Here is an 18,630-nt window from a genome sequence, read left to right on the forward strand (position 1 = left end):
TGCCACCCCCTGCCCTGGCACAGTCCCTTTGGGGCAGCAGCAGATGCCAGGCTCAGAAGTTCCCTGGTTTAGTTACTTTTTCTCTGAAAGGGTTATGGATAGCAAGGTAGGTCTGCATATAATTGATATTGCATACAATGCATTTACTCCCAGGTAACAGGCTTCATCTTTCCACAAACTGTGTTCTTGGAGCAGTCGCTTCTCTTTTCCACCAACTTTGTGCTGCTGAAGCCCATCTGCTTTTATCACTTAAAAATCAGCCCCATTTTTTAGCACCTGCACACAGTGACTTGTGTATCTCAACTCGTGTAAAAATGGTGAAGATAAATGGAGGCAATGAACTGAAACGGTTCAGTTTGTGCAGACTTGCAGGGGAGGGCAGAGGTGCAGAATCCGTGTGAAGCTGCTGTGTCTGCTGCCCTGGCACCCTGTCCCGCGGCTGCAGGCAGGGCACCCGTCTGTCCATGCCCGTGGGCACTCCTGCGAGGAGAGCTCCTTGATTTGGTGCAATGGGCTGTTGCACCTCAGGGAGCTGGTACCAGGAAAGGATGAAGTCCCAGTGCCTGTGCCTTGCTGGGCTGCCTCACAGCAGCACACCCAGCTGCTCCGGGCTCTGGGTTCTCAACTTTCTTCAAACATCAGTGAGTAAATAAATCGGTTACTGAAGTCGCTGGCATGCTGTCAGTCTGCTTTTTAGCACTGCCGACGGATGAGTGTGGCGTGCGGTCACTGCAATCCTGGCTCTGCTGATGAAAATGTAAATGTCAGTGGCTTCTCCAAAGCACTTGGCGCTGAGGAGCCCCAATGCCTTTCCCAGCTAAGCCTGACAAGCAGCGTGTCAAGGACAGCCAGCCTCTCCAGCGCCACAGCCAAGCACCTGAAATGAGCCAGAGCCATGTGCTTTCAAAAAGTACTGTTCCCAATTGTATTGTTATTTTCACTCTAACAAGTGGGTGGGCACCGAAGACCTCAGTCCTTGGGCTGTGTCCCCTGCCTTGTTGCCCCAGGGCTGGCACACTGCTGCCTTCTCCCCAAGCCCCAAAGGGGGCTGCTCTGCCCCAGCTCCTGCTCCCCGGGGAGGCCCGGGACTCTGTGGGGGAGCTGGGCACATTGCAGCGGGAACACAGGGCTCTGGCCCCGTGTCGTCTGCCTCGGGCTGACAAGAGGGTTAATTCTGCTGTCCTTAGTGTCTCAAAAGTCATCTGTGAGACCTGCTCGTGTTTCCTCTACCAGTCTGCTGCAGTCTGAAATGCATTTCAGTTCCACCCTATTGATGTTGACTTCTCATAATTTATTTTTAAGACATCCGAACTCCTGTTCCTGATGTGACTGGAGGATTTCTGCAGACTCTTTCAAACGGAAAGCAATTCATTTCCACTGAGCGCTCGGATCTAACATGATGAGAGAGTGCGAGGAGGGAAAATGGGAAGCAAAGTGTGGTTTCAGAGTCCGTTTATTTTGCCGGGAGCCCGAGGAGCAGCTTACACTGATGGAGCGTGGTGGATCGGTCTGGGGATCCTCACTGGGGCTGATGTGATTAATGAGGGAAATTTGCACCAGCAGAACCAGTGCATCCCATTTATTGCGATAAATAAACTTGCAAATGGGTGAAACTGGTTTAAAATGGGAGGTTGAATGGATTCTTCTGCATGAGAGGGGCTTTGGCTGGGTGATGGACCGGCAAGTAATTGAGTTTTGATCGCTGCGCACATTGTGGAGGGGGTGTGTGAGGCAGGGAAAACCTTGCTGGCTTTTTCTTACTTACTGGCTATATACTAACTCTTTTCCACTTTAAGTTTTTACTGCTTTGTAACTTGATGGACTCTGTGTTCAAGTTCTTGACGTCTTCCCCGATGCTGCTTCCACCCTGAGGGTGCCGAACCAGGCCCCGATTCGGGGGTGAAAGGTGAGGAAGGGTGATCTGTGACTCAGACATCAGCAAACCCCTTGGACTGGGTTCCTCGAGGTGATGAGGTGGCGAGGAACTAGATGTCTTACTTGTTAGACTTAGGGTTCCTGAATAATTTTGGAGATACCACTGGTAGCTTTCTGCATCATTTGGCTCCTGAATCTCTTTTCAGGACTATGATGGGAGCCGAAAGAATAATAAGCAAGCTGCTATTTTTAACTATTGGCTGTGGCAAGCTAGAAGCATCGCAGATCCACGTTTTCCTTTATCCTGTGTGTGTCCTCTCCCTCATGCAGGTGATGCTGGCGGAGAGGAAGGGCACCGACGAGCTCTATGCCGTTAAGATCTTGAAGAAGGACGTTGTTATCCAGGACGACGACGTAGAGTGCACAATGGTTGAAAAACGCGTCCTGGCTCTCTCCGGGAAGCCTCCATTCCTGACCCAGCTCCACTCCTGCTTTCAGACGATGGTAAGTGCCAGTGCCGCCACAGTCTGTCCCTGGGCAAAGGGTGGGCTGGGGACCCTGCTGGACCCTGAACATTGAGCAGGGGGAGTCTCACACTTTGCAAAATGGATTTTAGTCACTTGGCTTCAGTGGTGAGTTTGTGGGCAGAAACCCTCTTCTAGAGACCCAGTGTCACCAGTTATCCGGGACCAGTGCCTTTCGGGGTGGCTGCAGGGCGCCCGGAAGCTGTGTGGATGGAGCTGTAGGGACTTCTGCCCTGGTCACACATTTTAGCTTCTTGAAAACATGCCTTTGCTTTTATTCATGTTTCTTTTCTGGAGATACATCACTACACTTGCAAAAGCAGCCATGTATTTTCTGCCTTGGCAACCTCGCAATTTGTCCAATGTGCTTGCAAAAATGCCTCCATGAACAAATTGTATGCGTCTTAAACTGGAGGCTGTAATGGAGAATATCTACATCCCCGAGATTTTTTCATCAGGGAGCTGTTGATGGTGTTAGATGTGATTTCCCGACCCCTCAGGTGGCCCCCCGGCCCGTGATGTCTGTTATGATTCGATAGCAAAGTGCTGCGCTTTTTCTCAGGATTCATTCTTTTGATCAAAAATTGGAGTAGATAGTGAAACCTAATACAAACTGCAGGAAATTCAGTTTGAAACGGGCATGTGATTGAGTTTGTACAAATCGGAAGTGGGGAGGGGGAGTGGGGAAGGGGACGGGGGACCTTTAAAACAGTCTCTGACCAGCCGTCGAGCAACCTGTGAATGAAAATGTCCAGGTACGTGTCAGCGGGAGCAGGGAGAGGGAATCAGCAGAGTCCTTTAGAACGATGACAATGCTATCCAGGAGGATTACATTTTAATATTATCCCAGAAATTTCATTTACCAAACACATTCACTGTATTTAAAGTCTGCGGACCGGCTTTGCAGCACAGTAATCAAAATGTGGCAGGAGAAGCTATTTCACACAGCATCTCTCTGGCATCTGAAGTGAGTCAGCGCAGGATTATTCCTGGCAGACCTATAGTAGCTTAATAGTAATCGTATTTGTAATGTAATCAAAATGTATAGCAGGGTGTATTATCAAATGCTGGCACAATGCACACTGATTTCTGGGAGCACAGTCCGGAGCGCACTTCGCCGCCGGGGCTGTTAGTTCAGCGACTGGTGGGAGAGAGAAAAGCCCTAAAACTGCGTTTTAAAGAGTAAGTGAAGATGAGCAATGAGAGAGCTCCTGCCTGAGTCTGAAGGACAAGAGAAGCCCCATGCTGTTCTGACTGAGGGATCTTGGGGTGCTGTGCCCCAAAAAGGTCCTGGGTCTGAGCCTGGGCTCCCGGGAGCAGGGGGCGAGTCTGGTGTCCCCGGGTGAGCCGTGCCTTCGCTGATGACCTCCCTTCCCTTTGGGGCTCAGCAGCGAAGGGCACAGCAGTGGCAGTGACACTGAGAAATGATAAATAACGGGTGGATGGGGAACTCGGCTGTTGTCCTGGCTCTGACTTGTGTTCACAGTGGGGAGTCAGGCAGGAGGAGGACCTAAGGAGTGGTTAATTAGGAGGAGGAGGGCATTGGAAGGAGCCCTGGCAGTTTCGCCTTGGCAGCCCAAGGAAAGGGGTGTGCATGTTTTACTAGCTTCATGCAAGTCTCTGCAGGGGGTATTTATGTATCTGTAAATCGCTGTTGCTCAGTGAGTTCGGATGCTCCAGACTTGGATAGACCCCATCCTTTTCTCCCACAGACAAGAGCCAGGACAGCTTTCTGTATCCATCCCTCTCTTCCAGCCTGTAGGCTGGCCAGCCATCTGGCTGCTTTATTCATGACATTTTTTTCTCTGAAGCACCAGAATTCTCTTCTCCACCCAAATGAGGAAAGCTCAAATTCTGCTTTTAGACCTCAGCTGGCTGTTTCAAGAGACCATCTTTTTAATATTCTTCCTTCTTGAAGTTGATCGATATATTTAGGAAACAGCTGCAAATGAGCACAATATTGCTTTCCTTTCCAGTTACTGTCACAGGATGACTAGCGTGACAGTGGCTGCTGAAGGTGACTTTGCCTGCCCTGTGCCTTACTGCTGAACTGGATTGACGCCTTGGCAGAGGCAGTCGTTTACAGAGGGGTATGTGCCGAAATTCCCAGTCATCTGATACGCCGAAATCTCTTTTCTGTCCCATCAGTGCCGCATGTTTTACATAGCCTGATTGCCCCTTTGTTACCGTATTTAATGACCTTTGAGGCCGCCCCGCTGTCAGGGTGGGCTGTGCATCACCAGGCTGTGCTGCACCTGGGGTGGAAGAACTGATTACCCGAGTTACTCGGCAGCCCTTATTATGGTAATGCTCACATTTGCATATCTTCTGGGCTCCTTGTCCTTACTGTGTTAAAAGCAGGGCAAGGTTTATTTAAGGAGGAAATGAAGAACAGGAAATATTATGAATTATTATGTAATATTGCCAATCTGAAGCTCTCGCGGTGCTCCAGCCTTTGTGTCTCTCCTTCCGTGGTGTGGGGCTGGGTGAGCCCACGGATGTCTTTGGGCTCCTGTGTGTCGAGGCCCCACGATGGGTTTTTGAAGGCTGTAGAAAGTTGCTTGTTGTAAGAAAGGTGACTCAGGCCTGATGTTACGCAGCGCTTTGCTGTTCTCATCCATAACCAACACGTGCACAGGCTGGAGCACAGATGCCTGCTGGCAGGGAAGATCCACTCAGATGGCAGGCTGTGTCCCCCTCCTGCATTCACTCCGGTGGTCCAGAGCCGTCGCTGTTCCCTCCCTGAGAAACGTCCTGCGCTCTTGGCAGGTTCAGGTTGGTGGTTTTGGCAGTCTTGCACGATTTTCTTCTCAGCCATTTCCCATTAAAGAAAAGAGCTGTGAAACATCAGAGGAAAGTGGCGTTTCAGGGACACAGATTCCCCAAGGTGAAGGTGTCACTGGTGAGGAGCTCCTGCTTGCCCAAATCTTGTGTCTCCCAGGACTTGCAGAGCTCATGCTAGAGCTCAGTTCGGGATGTGGCATGGTAAGATCCCGCTGCTTTTATTTTATTAATCCACAGTTCTGAGCTTTGTGGGAATGCTCGGATCTTGTTTCTTGCCTTGTAGCTCTCCTCGGGCTTGATCATGGCCCATACTTTCTCAAATTTCTAGCAATCTGTAGAGGACTGGGCTTACATCTAGCAGGACTAATGCTAGCAATGAAGGCAGGCGCTGTGCTGTGTGTACAAGACCCTCACCAGCTCACTGCAGTCGCTGCGGCTCCAGGGCAGTGCATGGTGCAAGCCTGAGCCTGCCCCTCCACACGGCTTGGCTTTCCCTGGGGACGGTACACATCGCTTCAGAAGCTTACTTGGAAATTTCTTAGGTCTGCAGCTATGTGGCTGCCACACTGCGGAAGAGGAGGGGTGCTTTAATCTGGAGAGTCTTAATTAATGAAAGCAAAGTGCGTATTACACATTAGAGGCAAAGTCAGTGTGTGCTTATAGTGGCTGTGATTGCACCTACTAACTAGCAAGTATTTTAATTCCTTCAAAGTCACTGATTGACCTGTTTGTTCTGCTCTTAACGATTAATTAATTAAACATGTGTGAACATTAAGTGCACCCTCAGACCAGGCTGGGAGGAGTGAGGAGAGGGCTGTGCTGAGGCTGCGGGGAGGCGGGGGGCTCTGCAGCCTCCTCCTGCCTCCCTGGCTTGGCTGGGGGCTGCTGGGTCCCCTGCAGGCACGGGGGTCCCTGGCACTGCCACAGGCAGCTCCCAGGGAGAGGGTGAGGCTGGTGAGCTGGGAATGTCGCACGTCCCTCCTGGTGCTTGGCCAAATCCTACTGGTCACTGCCTGCGCACGGAGGCTGGTCCCCATAGGAGCTGCTCACGTCTCTTGTGCATCTCTTAATTGAAGCCGTGCGCTTCCTGGGGAAATACCAGCAAGGAGCTGTCTGATCAAACACCCTGCAAAATGGGCTCAGTGAAGAATGAGAGCAAATTTATTAATGGGAAGTGAAAACCCTTTGTTTTAGGAATTCCTTTACTTGCCTTCTCCATCGGATCTATCTGCAGTGGTGCAAAGCTTAAGTCTGGAGTGTTGGAAAGAAATTAGTACACGTGTCTTATGGGCTCCATATGAACACGAGCTCCATCTGCACCCCTTGGGGAGGGCAATGGTGATAACTGTATTGCCATGAAAAATGCAGGCTGGAGCTGTCAGTTGCCATGGTCCGTCCTTCTGACCTCTGCAGATTACCTGCTCTAATAATTCTGCTGCTAATTGTTTGCTTTTTTCCTTTAGGATCGCTTGTATTTTGTGATGGAATACGTGAATGGTGGGGACTTAATGTACCAGATCCAGCAGGTTGGGAGGTTTAAAGAGCCACATGCTGTGTAAGTTCAGTAGCCCTAGTTTGGCAGCTTCAGGGTACGTATTTGATGTACCTTTGTCACATAGCTGGAAATATAGTCCAAGGCACAGGCTTTTGTGGTGCAAGTCCTGGGCAGAAAGGGAAGGGAAAGGAAGGACAGCAGGAATTGGAAGGTTCAGGATGATTCTTTGCCTGGTGCCAAGGATGCTGGTGCCTCCAGCTCATCTTTGGGATACATTGCACTTGTTGATAGGTAAATAATTGACCTTCATAAAAGCACCAGGCAGGGAGGTTTGGAAGCTTCCTGGGAGACACCGGCAGCAGCTGGTGAGCTCCCAGCCCGCCATGCTGCCAGCATGCCTCTATCCTGCCCGTGCCCTTCCCCAGGACATACAAGGCATGTTGGGTCTTTGACTCTCCTAGTGGGGTTGCCAACCCGAGTGTTAACTGGTGGCTTTTGGCTCCTGCTCCCTGTAACCTGGACAGAGCAAAATGTGCTTGTGAAAGCCTTCATATGCTTAAGTAAAAAACACAAACAGTGAGCAGAGCCCGGCTGGGTTTGAACCGGTGTTTTGCACTCTGGCAGAGTCCTCTGAGACCCAGATTATTCTTTAAAGAAAGCGATGGCAGTGCATGTTATCTCCTCAGCCTCCCCGAGATGACAGATAACTTTGCAAGCCGCATTGCCAGCACACAGTAACGAACAGCTGTAGATCCCAGCTCTTGCTTAATGAGAATTTGTGTAACAAGAAGTGACAGCCCCCTGCTAGCCCACAGCAACCTGATCGCATCCCTACCCGATACGAGTGGAGGGTGGGTTGTGTCATTCTCGTGTGATACTTGTCTGGTATTTTTAAGTTGTGGCTGTCTTTATCCTTTGGTCATGTATGCCCAATGCGTTTCATTTAGTATGATTGGATTTGAAAGGTTTTTATTTTGATTCATCTCCTTTAATTATCAGTCTTCCTTTTAAATATTCCATTTCAGATTCTACGCAGCAGAAATAGCCATCGGCCTCTTCTTCCTGCAGAGCAAAGGCATCATTTATCGGTAGGTGAGCGAGTTCCTCCTTCCTCTCTTCCCCCCAGAACCCCCGCCACAGCCAGAGCGATGTAACGACCGCGATGCTCTGCAGGGCTGCTGCAGCCCCGCTGCCGCCTCTGCGGTACAGCGACCAGCCGCAGGGCTTTCCTCCCTGCGAGGGCCACAGATGGGGTCTGGCAGCTGCCTGTCGGGTGCGCACACCCGAAATGGAGCTGGGAGCCTCGTACTGTCACTGGTTTTTGAGAAGGTTCTTGTCTTTGTCCCCATTTTATAGGAAGGCAGCTTTGGTTCCTCTCTTGCCTCTGTTTCATGCGTTTCTCTCCATACGACACAAATGCTCACTGGCAGGATGGACCAGTTCTGAGCCACGTATTTTGCTGCAGGGCACTATTTTCTTACCATTAACAGTAGAGTAGGTGCTTATGAATAGCTTATTCTGAGATGTGCAGTGCAAGTCTGTCACTTCTGGTTCAGACAGTAAAAGTTCTTTTCCATTCACAATATGATTATAGCATCCAGAGTTAGCTAGGTTACTGCCAAGTGCCGGACTGGGCTCTGAGGCTGCTGGTTAAGCACTGAAACTAGTGTACCCCTGCTCTTCCCTGCTCGGGAGTATTCGCAGAGCCCAAGGTAGAGCAGAGCATCCTAATGAGTGTCAGATACCATTAACTGCTTTGCAAAAAGAAATGCCGGCTGTGCAACTGAAGTTATGAGATGCTGAAGACTGTTCCGAAGATGAAAGAAGTGGAACAAACCTGACGTGAAGGATGTTTTTTTTTGCTCTCAGATGCTGCACAGAGATTCTAGGTCTGCTGGTCCCCAGTGCCCCTTCCTCCCTTCCTCCCTTCCTCTGAATCCAGACTTCTGTCCGTCTGCCTTTGGCCCATCAGGGTTCTGAGCACTGACACAGTAATTGGAAAAAACAATCTTAAAAACCAGCAAGAAGTTGTAAATTATGCTGTTCCGTTTATTGGCTTCTCACTTAACAAAATGAAGCCTCATGCACTGTGCAGCCCCACAGCTCTGCTGAGCAGGCTGTTCCCAATGGAGTATTTCAGTGGGGGGTCTCTAAGAAGAGGGCTCACACAAACATGGTGTGCCCTTCACGCCAGCTCTGGGATGTGCGATGTGCATTTGATCTTCAACTGCAGATGAGGTGTGTGGCTGGGCAGAGCTGCAGGGACCTGGCCAGCTGAGCCGATGGGCAGGCAGGGCACACCTTGTGCCTGCACCAGTGTGCTGCTCTGTCACCTGCCTTGTCCCTTAATGTTGCCTTTGGGCAAGGGAAATCTTGCAGACATGCTCCAATATTGAAATGAAGACCTTTGAGTAATGCTTTACTGTATAGAACATAAGCCAGGAATGGCACAGATCACACAACTGTGTGGTAGTTACATGGCTGATAAGGTAGTAATTGCACCTGAAATACTGAGTGTTTGCTGCCAAACTGTCCTTCAGGCTGGAGCACCCACCTCCGGAGGGGCCTGTCAGGGCCGGGAGTCAGATCGGGACCTCTACAGCTGAAACTGTCTCTACAGTTTGTGCTAAAGAGCAAATCTCCTGCAGGGCTGGATATAACTAACAGATATTCTGTGGACAAGGATCAGAGAGAAACACGGTTGATTTGTATTTTCATGTGCATAGGTGATGCAGGGACTTCTGCTGAGTAGGTACTTCTTCATTGCGGGTGAGCTTTAAGTACACTTTGATTTTCATAGGCGCAAAAAAAAAGAAAAAATCTATTAAATCTGTCTCCCTGCTGGATGAGAGTGTTTTCTGTCGTACATTTAAAAGCGATTTGCCCAGCATGGCGTTCCTGTGGGTTAAAAGTAAAATAAACGCTTCATCCTGACAGATCTCTGACTTATTTTTACTCATTTCCCCGAACATCATCCTACAAAGAGTCTGGGTGTGAGATGAAGCCAGAGCTCACTCGCTGGAGAGCCCCTGGAGTCAGGAAACTTGTGTCTTTGCTGGGTGGCTTCGCATGTCGTCTTTTGTGTCATTGTTTTGCTTTCTCTTTGTAGAGACCTAAAGCTGGACAACGTGATGCTGGATAGCGAGGGGCACATAAAGATTGCAGACTTCGGCATGTGCAAGGAGAACATCTGGGACGGGGTGACTACCAAGACCTTCTGTGGCACTCCAGACTACATTGCACCTGAGGTAGGAGGTAGAGAAAGGCAATAGATGCTCCATACGTGTTTCAGCAGCCTGTCTGATGCTCTTTTCTATGGGATGACTTTGCTTTGGGCAGCTTTCTGATTGAAACAGGGACATGAGTGAATTCACCGTCAGCCTGGGAAGTTCATCCCCCCCAGCACTGTCCATCCCCCCAAAGGCTACAGCTGTCTTTAACAAAGCAGCAATGCTGGATTTGCCTCTTCGTTTGGCTGTGTGCCCTGCTTCTGCCTCAAAGTACAGAAAATCCTCTGTGCTGTTCTCCCTGCAGTGTGTTTTCCCTCTCTGGGTGTTTTTCCCATGTCTGTGCCATGGGCGTCCCTGTGCCTGTCTGATCCTTGGCATGCTCAAACCCACCAAGGGCTGCTCCTCGCACACTCCCGTGCTCCTGGGAAAGGTGAGCCTAGGAGCTTGGCTTTGCCTCTCTCTGCGTGTGACAGCCGCTTCCAGCACAATGTGACCGGTGGGGAAAAATGGAATTATCAGTGGATAATATTTCCATGTGAAGTGGAAATCTTTAGATCTCTCCAGCTTGCTACTTGCAGCAAAGGGCTGTGCGCCTGTTGAGGAGGGGCTCCCTATATACAGCTCTAGATCGCTCCAAAATTATTTTGCGTTTGGTTATTACTTATGTGATGGAGTCATATATGACACTTACATGAAGTGCTGGATGGGTGCAATTTAATGTCAGACATGTGAAATTCAGGTAGGTAATTATTTCCAAATGCCTGTTCCCTTAACATAAAAATATCCCTCTAAAATCTTCTCACTCTGCGGAATTTTCAATGATGAGATTAATATTTATTCATTTAAATATTTTAGAGGAAGAGATTCTCTTTGCTAGGACATAGTTAGATGTGCTTGTGTGCTGAACTACATTGTGTTTTGCTGCAGCCAGAGAGGTTTTTAATTACCCGTTCAAATGTGTATTACATATCCTCATCCTACCAAGATTAATATGTACCTGTTGGTACATAGCTCAGTTGCTGTGTGTGATTAATACTCTTTCAAAGCAGGACAAATGACCAGCTCTCTTGGTATTTGCCTGAGCATTATCACTTAAACTCTTATTTTCTTCTGCTTGCTCTGGGTTTTTTTTTCCAAAAGAAAAACAGAAGATCGGAAATTAAGGTGCAAATCACTACAGTACCCCGGAATGGTGTTAAAGCCTGCTGCCAGTGAGTCTCAAAAGAGTGTATATACACATCCCCTACTTTGTCAATAGAAATAGGGGGTACACAGTTCTGGCGTGGTCTCCTGCTGGGTGGCCAAGCCTGCGGCAGAGCCGGGGTCCCTGCGTGTAGCTCCACGCCAGGGCCCTTCTGCTGGACCGTGCTTCCTCCCGTTAGGAAGCCGCAATGTTCTCAAGCCAACATGTCTTCAGGGTAAAAATGTCCTGTGATTTGCTTGACCCATTTTTAGGGCTTTTTCTGTTCTAAGATACAGCTCTGCGTGCCAAGGTGACAGGCACTGAGTGCAAATGATCCGGCGTGTATGATCTCCTCTGAACAAAACGTGTTCTTCAGCTGTTGGGTTTTGACCTTCCCTAATGTGCACTCGGCGACTTCAATTTACAGACACTGCTTTTCTACAAGGATTTCTTCTAAGTACTATTTTCTTTTAAAGGCCTTTTATGGTGTGAACAGTTCACACCTAAATTTCCCAGAGCACCCGTAACTCATCTAAAGAACAAGTAGGAGGAACTTCAAGTGCACTCGGTCGAGGAATTTCAGAGCTGAAACTTAATGTCTGATCTCAGTGGGAAGGGTCAGGCCTGACCGCAGGACGCTGTCAAGGCACTCAGAGTCGTGTCACCGCGTTTGGACATGTGGCTGGACCAGGACCAGAACAGAAGAGAAGATTGGTATCAGTCTTGTTCTCTAATCGTGGCTCGGTGCTGATGCTTTCGCAGGATGGAACTTGTCTCTTTTTGGGTGGGGTGGCAGCACCTGACCTGCATCTTGACATACCTCCTGGTCAAATCCTGTTGGACATTGCAGAGGTCTTTTGCAAGGACAGGGGTGGCTGAACATGAGGACTTTTGAGATTGCGCAGCCACAGAGCTGCGGGACTGGAGCCTTGCTCTCCCGAGCAGGGGTGGCAAGGCAGGAGCAGACCCCTAGGGCTGGATTGCTGTGTACATTCTCCTGTGATTAGCATACAATTTGCATTTGTACTCAAGTATAGGAATATTTGCAGAATAGAATTCTGTAATTAGGATGAATAAATTGAGTAATTGTTTTGCATTAAGTAACAGATGGCAAAGCCCAAGGCCTGTCAAACCCCAAACGCTGAAATGACGCCCAGCAACAGCAACCCAGCAAATAAACCAGAGCTTGAAAGACCCTTCAAAGTAGAAGGGTGCCTGTGGGAGCCCGGCTTCTTCTGCAGTCCCTGGATTGGACCTGTCACTGCTTCTCTATAGGTGTGGCTGCAGCCTCCTGCTGCAGCCCGGGGTGCTGGAGGTGGAGGGACCCCCCGTGCTGAAGGGAAGGAAGGAGGAGGCTGGCTTCTGGCAGCAGCCCTCCGCCAAGGGTGCGGACCCAGCGTCTTGCTGTGCACCTGGCCGAGGGACACGGAGAGCCGAGCAGCAGAGGTGCCGTGGGAAGGTGCCGCGGGGCTTTCCCAGGGCTGGGTCTGTTTCTCTGCCAGCTGTTTGTCTTGTTTGTATGTGGGGTCTTGTTAGCGAGGGACTGACCCCCTCACTGGCTCAGCTGTAGGTACCGCAAACCACCGGCACGCACGGGTGAGGTCGCCTGCGCTGCGGAGGCAGGCTAGCTGGGTGGCTTTGCTGCAGGGTTGTATGGTTATGAAATTTAAGGTATTTCAGATTTTCCAGAGTAAATCATGGAAAAATACAAAAATTCATGTTTTGGTGCCTTATCCAAAATAATGTTGATATTTTTCAATTAAGAAAAAAACCCCAAATCCTGAAGTTATATCCTAACTCCAAAACAACCACACTGCTCAGGTAAGGATAGGGCCATTGGTTACTACGTTATTTTGTGAGGTATGTTCTGCAATAAATACTAGAAAGCAAACTGGCAGCCTGGAATGCAGAGGGTTTTGACTACCCATATGCTGTGAGTCTGTTTTAAAGGGCCACATACCCTCCACGGAGGACCAAACTCTGTGTTGTTATTTCAAACCAACTGCGCTGAAGTCAGTGGAAAAAAAATCCCAAAGTGCATCAAGGGGAAGCAGGAACGGCTGCTGCTCCTGCTCCGAGGCACCTGGCTGCGATGAGTCTGCAGGAGCACAACAAACATGCTAAAGTTTCATCTGAATCGGAATGAATCTGTCTGAAATCACAGTGAATTTTACTGTTTTTTTCTAATATTTAGTGCATATTTGAAGGCTGATGATTTTTTTTAAAGTTACTGAACCCTTTGCCTATCGTGTGTTCTGTTTATAATTGCAATTTCCCACTATTCAGGGACTGGTGTCTCAGTAAATAACCTTGTCCTTTTGACCTGGACTACAGCTTGAAATTAGTTTGCATTGTGCCAACAGGTTAAAAATGGGAGTGTAATCCTGCTGTTTGTGTTGTTTTCAGATAATTGCTTATCAGCCCTATGGGAAGTCCGTGGATTGGTGGGCATTTGGAGTCCTGCTCTATGAAATGTTAGCTGGCCAGGTAATTGAATTTTAATTGATTCCTATGGGATTGTGTTAAACTCCATTGTGAGCATATGCTGACGTGTAATTTGTTTTGTTGCTGGCACACGGCGGGAGGCCATCTCCTCGGTGCTGGAGATGAAGCCGTGGATGCAGCCCCGGGGACTGCAAGGCTGAGACATGAGTCACCACGCAGCACAGCCGGGGCTGGTTCCATGGCTGAGGATCGCAGCAGCAAATGGAAGCTCAAAGATGAAGAAATGCCGCTGAACCTCTGTTTGCTTTGCTCTAGGCTCCCTTTGAGGGAGAAGATGAAGATGAGCTCTTCCAGTCCATCATGGAGCACAACGTAGCCTACCCCAAGTCCATGTCCAAGGAGGCAGTGGCAATCTGCAAAGGGGTAAGGGCTGGCCTTCGGTTTCTGGGAGGAGGGAGAAGGGCAGCTGGTGGGCACAGCGCTGTCTGCGCACAGGGGGCCCAAGCCCCTCCTTGCCCTCCTTGCCCTCCTTGCCCTCCTTGCCCTCCTTGCCCTCCTTGCCCTCCTTGCCCTCCTTGCCCTCCTTGCCCTCCTTGCCCTCCTTGCCCTGGTCCAAGCTGCAGGCTCCCAGCACAAGGGGGATCTGACAAAACTCAGTTGTGTTCTGGTGCCCCTGCTCTCTGCTCCTAGAACCACAACTTGTGCTACTTTGTGTATGTGTACTAAAAACAATTAAAAATAACAGCTAGATCCTTTCTGTGCCCTTCCGCTACACTGAGCAGAAACACAGGGAGGACTTGAGGGCTGGCCTGTCTTTGCTCAGGTGAAGGTCAGGAGAAAACTGGAGTGTTGGATGGGATGTGGGAGCTGAGGGCATCTGCCCAGAGACCCTCCTCCCCATTAGGTGACAACAGGGGAGCTTTATGCATCTTTGCCTGAAAAGAAAAATTATGCCTAGAGAAAATGAATGAGATTTCTAAATAGTTTTCCTGAGATCAGATACAAAGCCTTCATCCTGCAGAGGTTTCCATTTAGCAATGATGAGTCTCCCTTTAGGGGCACATGAAGTTCAGTGCTGGTGTGTGTCTGTGTTGGGTCAGAGCAGTATTTTCATTATCATATCTCTTAAATTGCAGTGAAGCTCTGCATTGCCCAGTGTCCTGAGCTCTCTAAGGACTGGGCCTAGGCAAGACTTAAGTGCAGTCTGAATTAGTTTGGGTAGTGATGAATAAAGGCTGGCTAGGTCCTGATGCTATGCATATGGTTATTGCTTGGGACTGAGCCTCATCTCAGCCAGCCAGTGTCAAACAGTGCTATAAATAAGTGTTTGTGTAGGAGCTTAAAATATGTTTGCTTTTAATAGTTAATATTTAAAATATCTGAATGTTCTATATCTCAAAATAGTGTTTCTATCTACAAATGACACATCTTGCACTTAACGCTCCCACTGCGGCATTTCAAAGCCTCTTTCCAGTGTTGCCGGGATTCAGAGCTGGTGTTAGAGGAGTATTCACTTGTCCCATGGGGAAAAGCTGCTGCAGGTGTTCCCCGCCTGGAGCGGGGCACAGGGAGGGGATGCTGTCTGGGCCATCTGGCACTCACCTTCAGCAGAATGTAGTAAAATCGAGTCCTTAATTCAGAAACCACACTGGTGATGAAAGGGGGAGTTTCCACCAACTTTCTCACCCTCTCTCGTTCCTCTTGCTGTTGTTGGTTGGGACATAAGGGGAAGGTCCCCTGTGTCCCTGACTGGCGGGAGGGAGGGAAGATGCTTCATGATGCTGAGCATCGTTATCCCCAGGGTGCCCGAGGGAACGGTGCTTTCGGGGGAGCGGGGGCTGGAACAGGGATGAATCTCACTGTCGGCTTTGTTTGCTGTTGCATCAGTCAAAATGTGAATGCTGTAAATAGACAAGAAGAGACCATGACTGAAACGTCTGCTGGGTGTAGCTGTAATGGCTTTTCTCGCTTTTGGAAATGTGAGGCTGCATGGGAGGACATTTAGCCACGCATGGAGAGCTTGGTTCTTTATAAATTCTTGTATTTTTTTTTTGCAGCCAAGTGGTGGTTCCCCTTGTACAACTGTTGTTTCAGGGAAGTGCACAAAAACTCCTGACATTCTTTGCCGCCACCAAACTGCTACACCAGAAAGTTTAATTAAAAATATGTGCAGTATTTACAAACTGTCAGTAAAGTGGAAACAAAGTATTTACATTTTCCTCTGGAATACAGTAAACTATGTCTCAATTAACCACAGGGGCATTGGAGCCCTGCTGTTTGTGGTGGTATGTGGTAGGTCTTCCAGGAGGGCACAAAACCAGGCTTATGTCAGTCCAGAGAACAAGCAATTGGAGAAGGCTCTACTCCTCAACATGAAGGGTTTGGTATTTCACTTACGTGCTCTCCAAAACAATTTTGTTGTTCCCACGCGGTTTCACTCCGGCATGCCGGTGCCAGTCATCACTTACTGTTGCACAGCTCGGAGATGAAAAGCATTTGATCCTGAAAGCCTTGTATCGGCCTGAGCCAAGAAACAAGTGTTAATCAGAGATAGTTGGCTGGGAAGCAAAATGGAGAGTTAACCAGAACACAGCTCCTTGACTCGACAGTCAGCATCAATTAGCAGATCAAATGGAGCATTTCCCTCCTCTGCTGTCAACTTGGATTTTTTTCCGAAGGCTGATGTCGGAGCTGCTGTTTCCGTGGTGCAGGTAGCTTAGCTTTGCTCTCTTGAGCTCTGGTTTGGTTATCAGGAGCCCGTTTCAGACCCGTGGAGCGATGTGCGTGTGCATGCACACAGGCACTGGCACAGACCGTCACCCGTTTTCTGTCCCATATGGAGGGATTTGACTGTGCCTGAGCAAAGCAGCCCTTTCCAGGTGAACAGATTGCCTGCGAATATCAGCTCCCTCTTTAATCTCTGCCTGGTAGCAAAGGCATAAAATGACATGTTTTCCGCAGTAAAGTTTACAGGTATTTTGAGTGGTCTTTCCACTGGTGGTGCTGCCTGGGAAAAGCTCATAATAGCTGCTTAGCGCGGCGCTGCAGCCCTCTCGGAGGAGTGGGTGTGCCCGTGTCTCGGTGGCTGTGGGTATGCAAAGGGCGGCTGGAAGGTGGGAGCGTTTTGGGGCGGCGCGTGGCGGGCACTGCTGGCTGCAGAGGGGTTTGCTGCCTCTGACTCCGGCTGAAACGCCGGGCTGCGGTTGGGATGGGGCTGGGATGTGCTGCCACAGTGGCACGGCTGTGCTGAGCAGGAGCGTGCCCAGGCTGTGTGCCGGGATGGCAGAGGGAGCGGTGCCCTGATGGGAAGGTCCTGGTGGTGGCTGCTGCCCGTAAGCCCTGTGGTCTCATCAAATGTGGACAAAGATCATTTGGATCAGCTTTGCCCCTTGGTGCAAAACATGCTGCTGCTAAATGAAGCCCGTGAACATGCAGCACCCGCTTGCCTTCCAGAGACAAAAAATAAAGCTGCAGTTTAGCAAAGCAGTTGAGTCCAGACTTGGACTTTCCTGTATCTGAACTCCACACATCAGATGTACCATTACAGGTGATTTGGTCTAAAGCATCCTTCCTTACCTGCAGAAGCCTGAAGGGTTTTCACTGCGTTAGTATGGGATTAAATCAACCTCTTCCTGTTTAATACAAACAAAACTAAATAATTATCCTATGTGAGCCAGGAGAATCAGTCTGCATGTTGATGGGGTCCTATATATCAATAACAGATGGTGCCTTCATGCTCACATGCATAAAAGCACAATAGGAAAATAAGAAAATTTAATTTCTGGATGCATATATTGAAAATACTGAATAACTGCACTGTAGTACAGCTTTACAGGCAGGTACATGAAGTAGAAAATCTTTTACAATTCATTAGTTGGTTGAGCTGCTCTGAATTTGGTGTGCATTTGTGTTACACTGAGGAAGCGGGGGGTTTAACCATGACACTTCAATTTGGGGGTGGGTGTATGTAAAAGTTTCCAGCGTAATGCGGCAGGTACGAACCTGGGCTTTGACTGGAAAATCTAATTAGTAAAAGAGCATGGACTGGATTTAGTGGGGCGGGTGTAGGAAGCGTGTGCAGGGCAGCGTGGCGGCTGAGGCTCAGCAGATGCGAGCGGAGTTGTAGACGTTTTCACTGGGTGCACCTGGGGGAATCGCTCTCCCACAGCGGAGGGTCTGCTCGGGGGGAGCCCCGGCGTGGCGCAGCCTCAGCAGCTTTGCTGGCCTCCAGGAGGGAGCCGGAGCCGGGAAGCGGACCGGGGTGCATGGGGACAGGGCAGCGAGCTGCCTGCCCACCAGCACTGCTGACCTTCAAATCCTCCACAGGGCTGCAGCCTACCCCCTTCCTAACGCCTCCGTTGCAGGTGAGCGAGCACACATCTGTCCAGCTCCCACCGTCAGATGCTTTCACAGCTGAATTTTATGCACAGGCATCTGCGAGCTTTAGTGTCGACAGAGGCACAGATCCTGGCGGCACAGACCTGCTTTCCCTCCTTGTCCCAAATGATCTCTGTCAGTAAAAGCTAGAGGCGTGTCAGTGTGTTCAGGATCAGCACTTAACAGAAAAGACCCACAAACAGATTTCTTTTCATGTTTGCTGAAAGCAAACTAAGCTCTTTGACATGACAGCCAAATCACCAAATCAGTTTATTAGCACATTTCAGGCTCTCGCATTGTTGTCAGGGACTTGCTTTAGGAAAACCTTATTGAGTCACAGGATGCTTTTTATTCTCCTGCTTTAGCACAGCTAAGTGGGACCCAATTGAATTGTCAGGATGCTGTCCGGAGCCTGCCAAGGAGATGCAAAGATCCTCTTGTTTAGCTGAACCCGAGTCAGCTTGAAGTGGATGTAGTGAAAGCCGAGGGGTGGCGAGGTTCAGCGGGGCACAACATCGCCCTGCCTGCTGCCGGGGCAGACAGACCACAGCCGGAGTAGACAGATGCCTGTCCGTGTGCCGAGGGTGATGTGAAATCTGCCCAGCGGCACCGAGGGGCTGGCGGGTTGCCCACCTCGCTGTGCTGCCTTGGCAGCACGTAAGCCCGCGGTGGGGCTGCCTGCCTGCCTGCCAGGGCCACCTGCCCGCGCGCTGCCAG

General features: G+C 49.6%; 1 protein-coding gene across 2 annotated transcripts in view; it reads left to right on the top strand.

Moving 5' to 3' along the window:
* Window positions 1-18,630, top strand: part of PRKCB (protein kinase C beta) — a 135,692-nt gene that overhangs the window by 97,858 nt on the left and 19,204 nt on the right. For both annotated transcript variants that reach the window (XM_087731190.1, XM_087731189.1), the window contains exons 10-15: window positions 2,206-2,379; window positions 6,647-6,738; window positions 7,704-7,766; window positions 9,788-9,926; window positions 13,498-13,578; window positions 13,852-13,959. In XM_087731190.1, the coding sequence (XP_087587316.1) occupies window positions 2,206-2,379; window positions 6,647-6,738; window positions 7,704-7,766; window positions 9,788-9,926; window positions 13,498-13,578; window positions 13,852-13,959 (657 nt within the window). The remainder of the gene's footprint in view (window positions 1-2,205; window positions 2,380-6,646; window positions 6,739-7,703; window positions 7,767-9,787; window positions 9,927-13,497; window positions 13,579-13,851; window positions 13,960-18,630) is intronic.

The sequence above is a fragment of the Nipponia nippon genome, unplaced genomic scaffold, assembly GCF_047370975.1.
Source record: "Nipponia nippon isolate SJK-2023a ecotype South Korea unplaced genomic scaffold, ASM4737097v1 scaffold_5, whole genome shotgun sequence".
NCBI lineage: Eukaryota > Metazoa > Chordata > Aves > Pelecaniformes > Threskiornithidae > Nipponia > Nipponia nippon.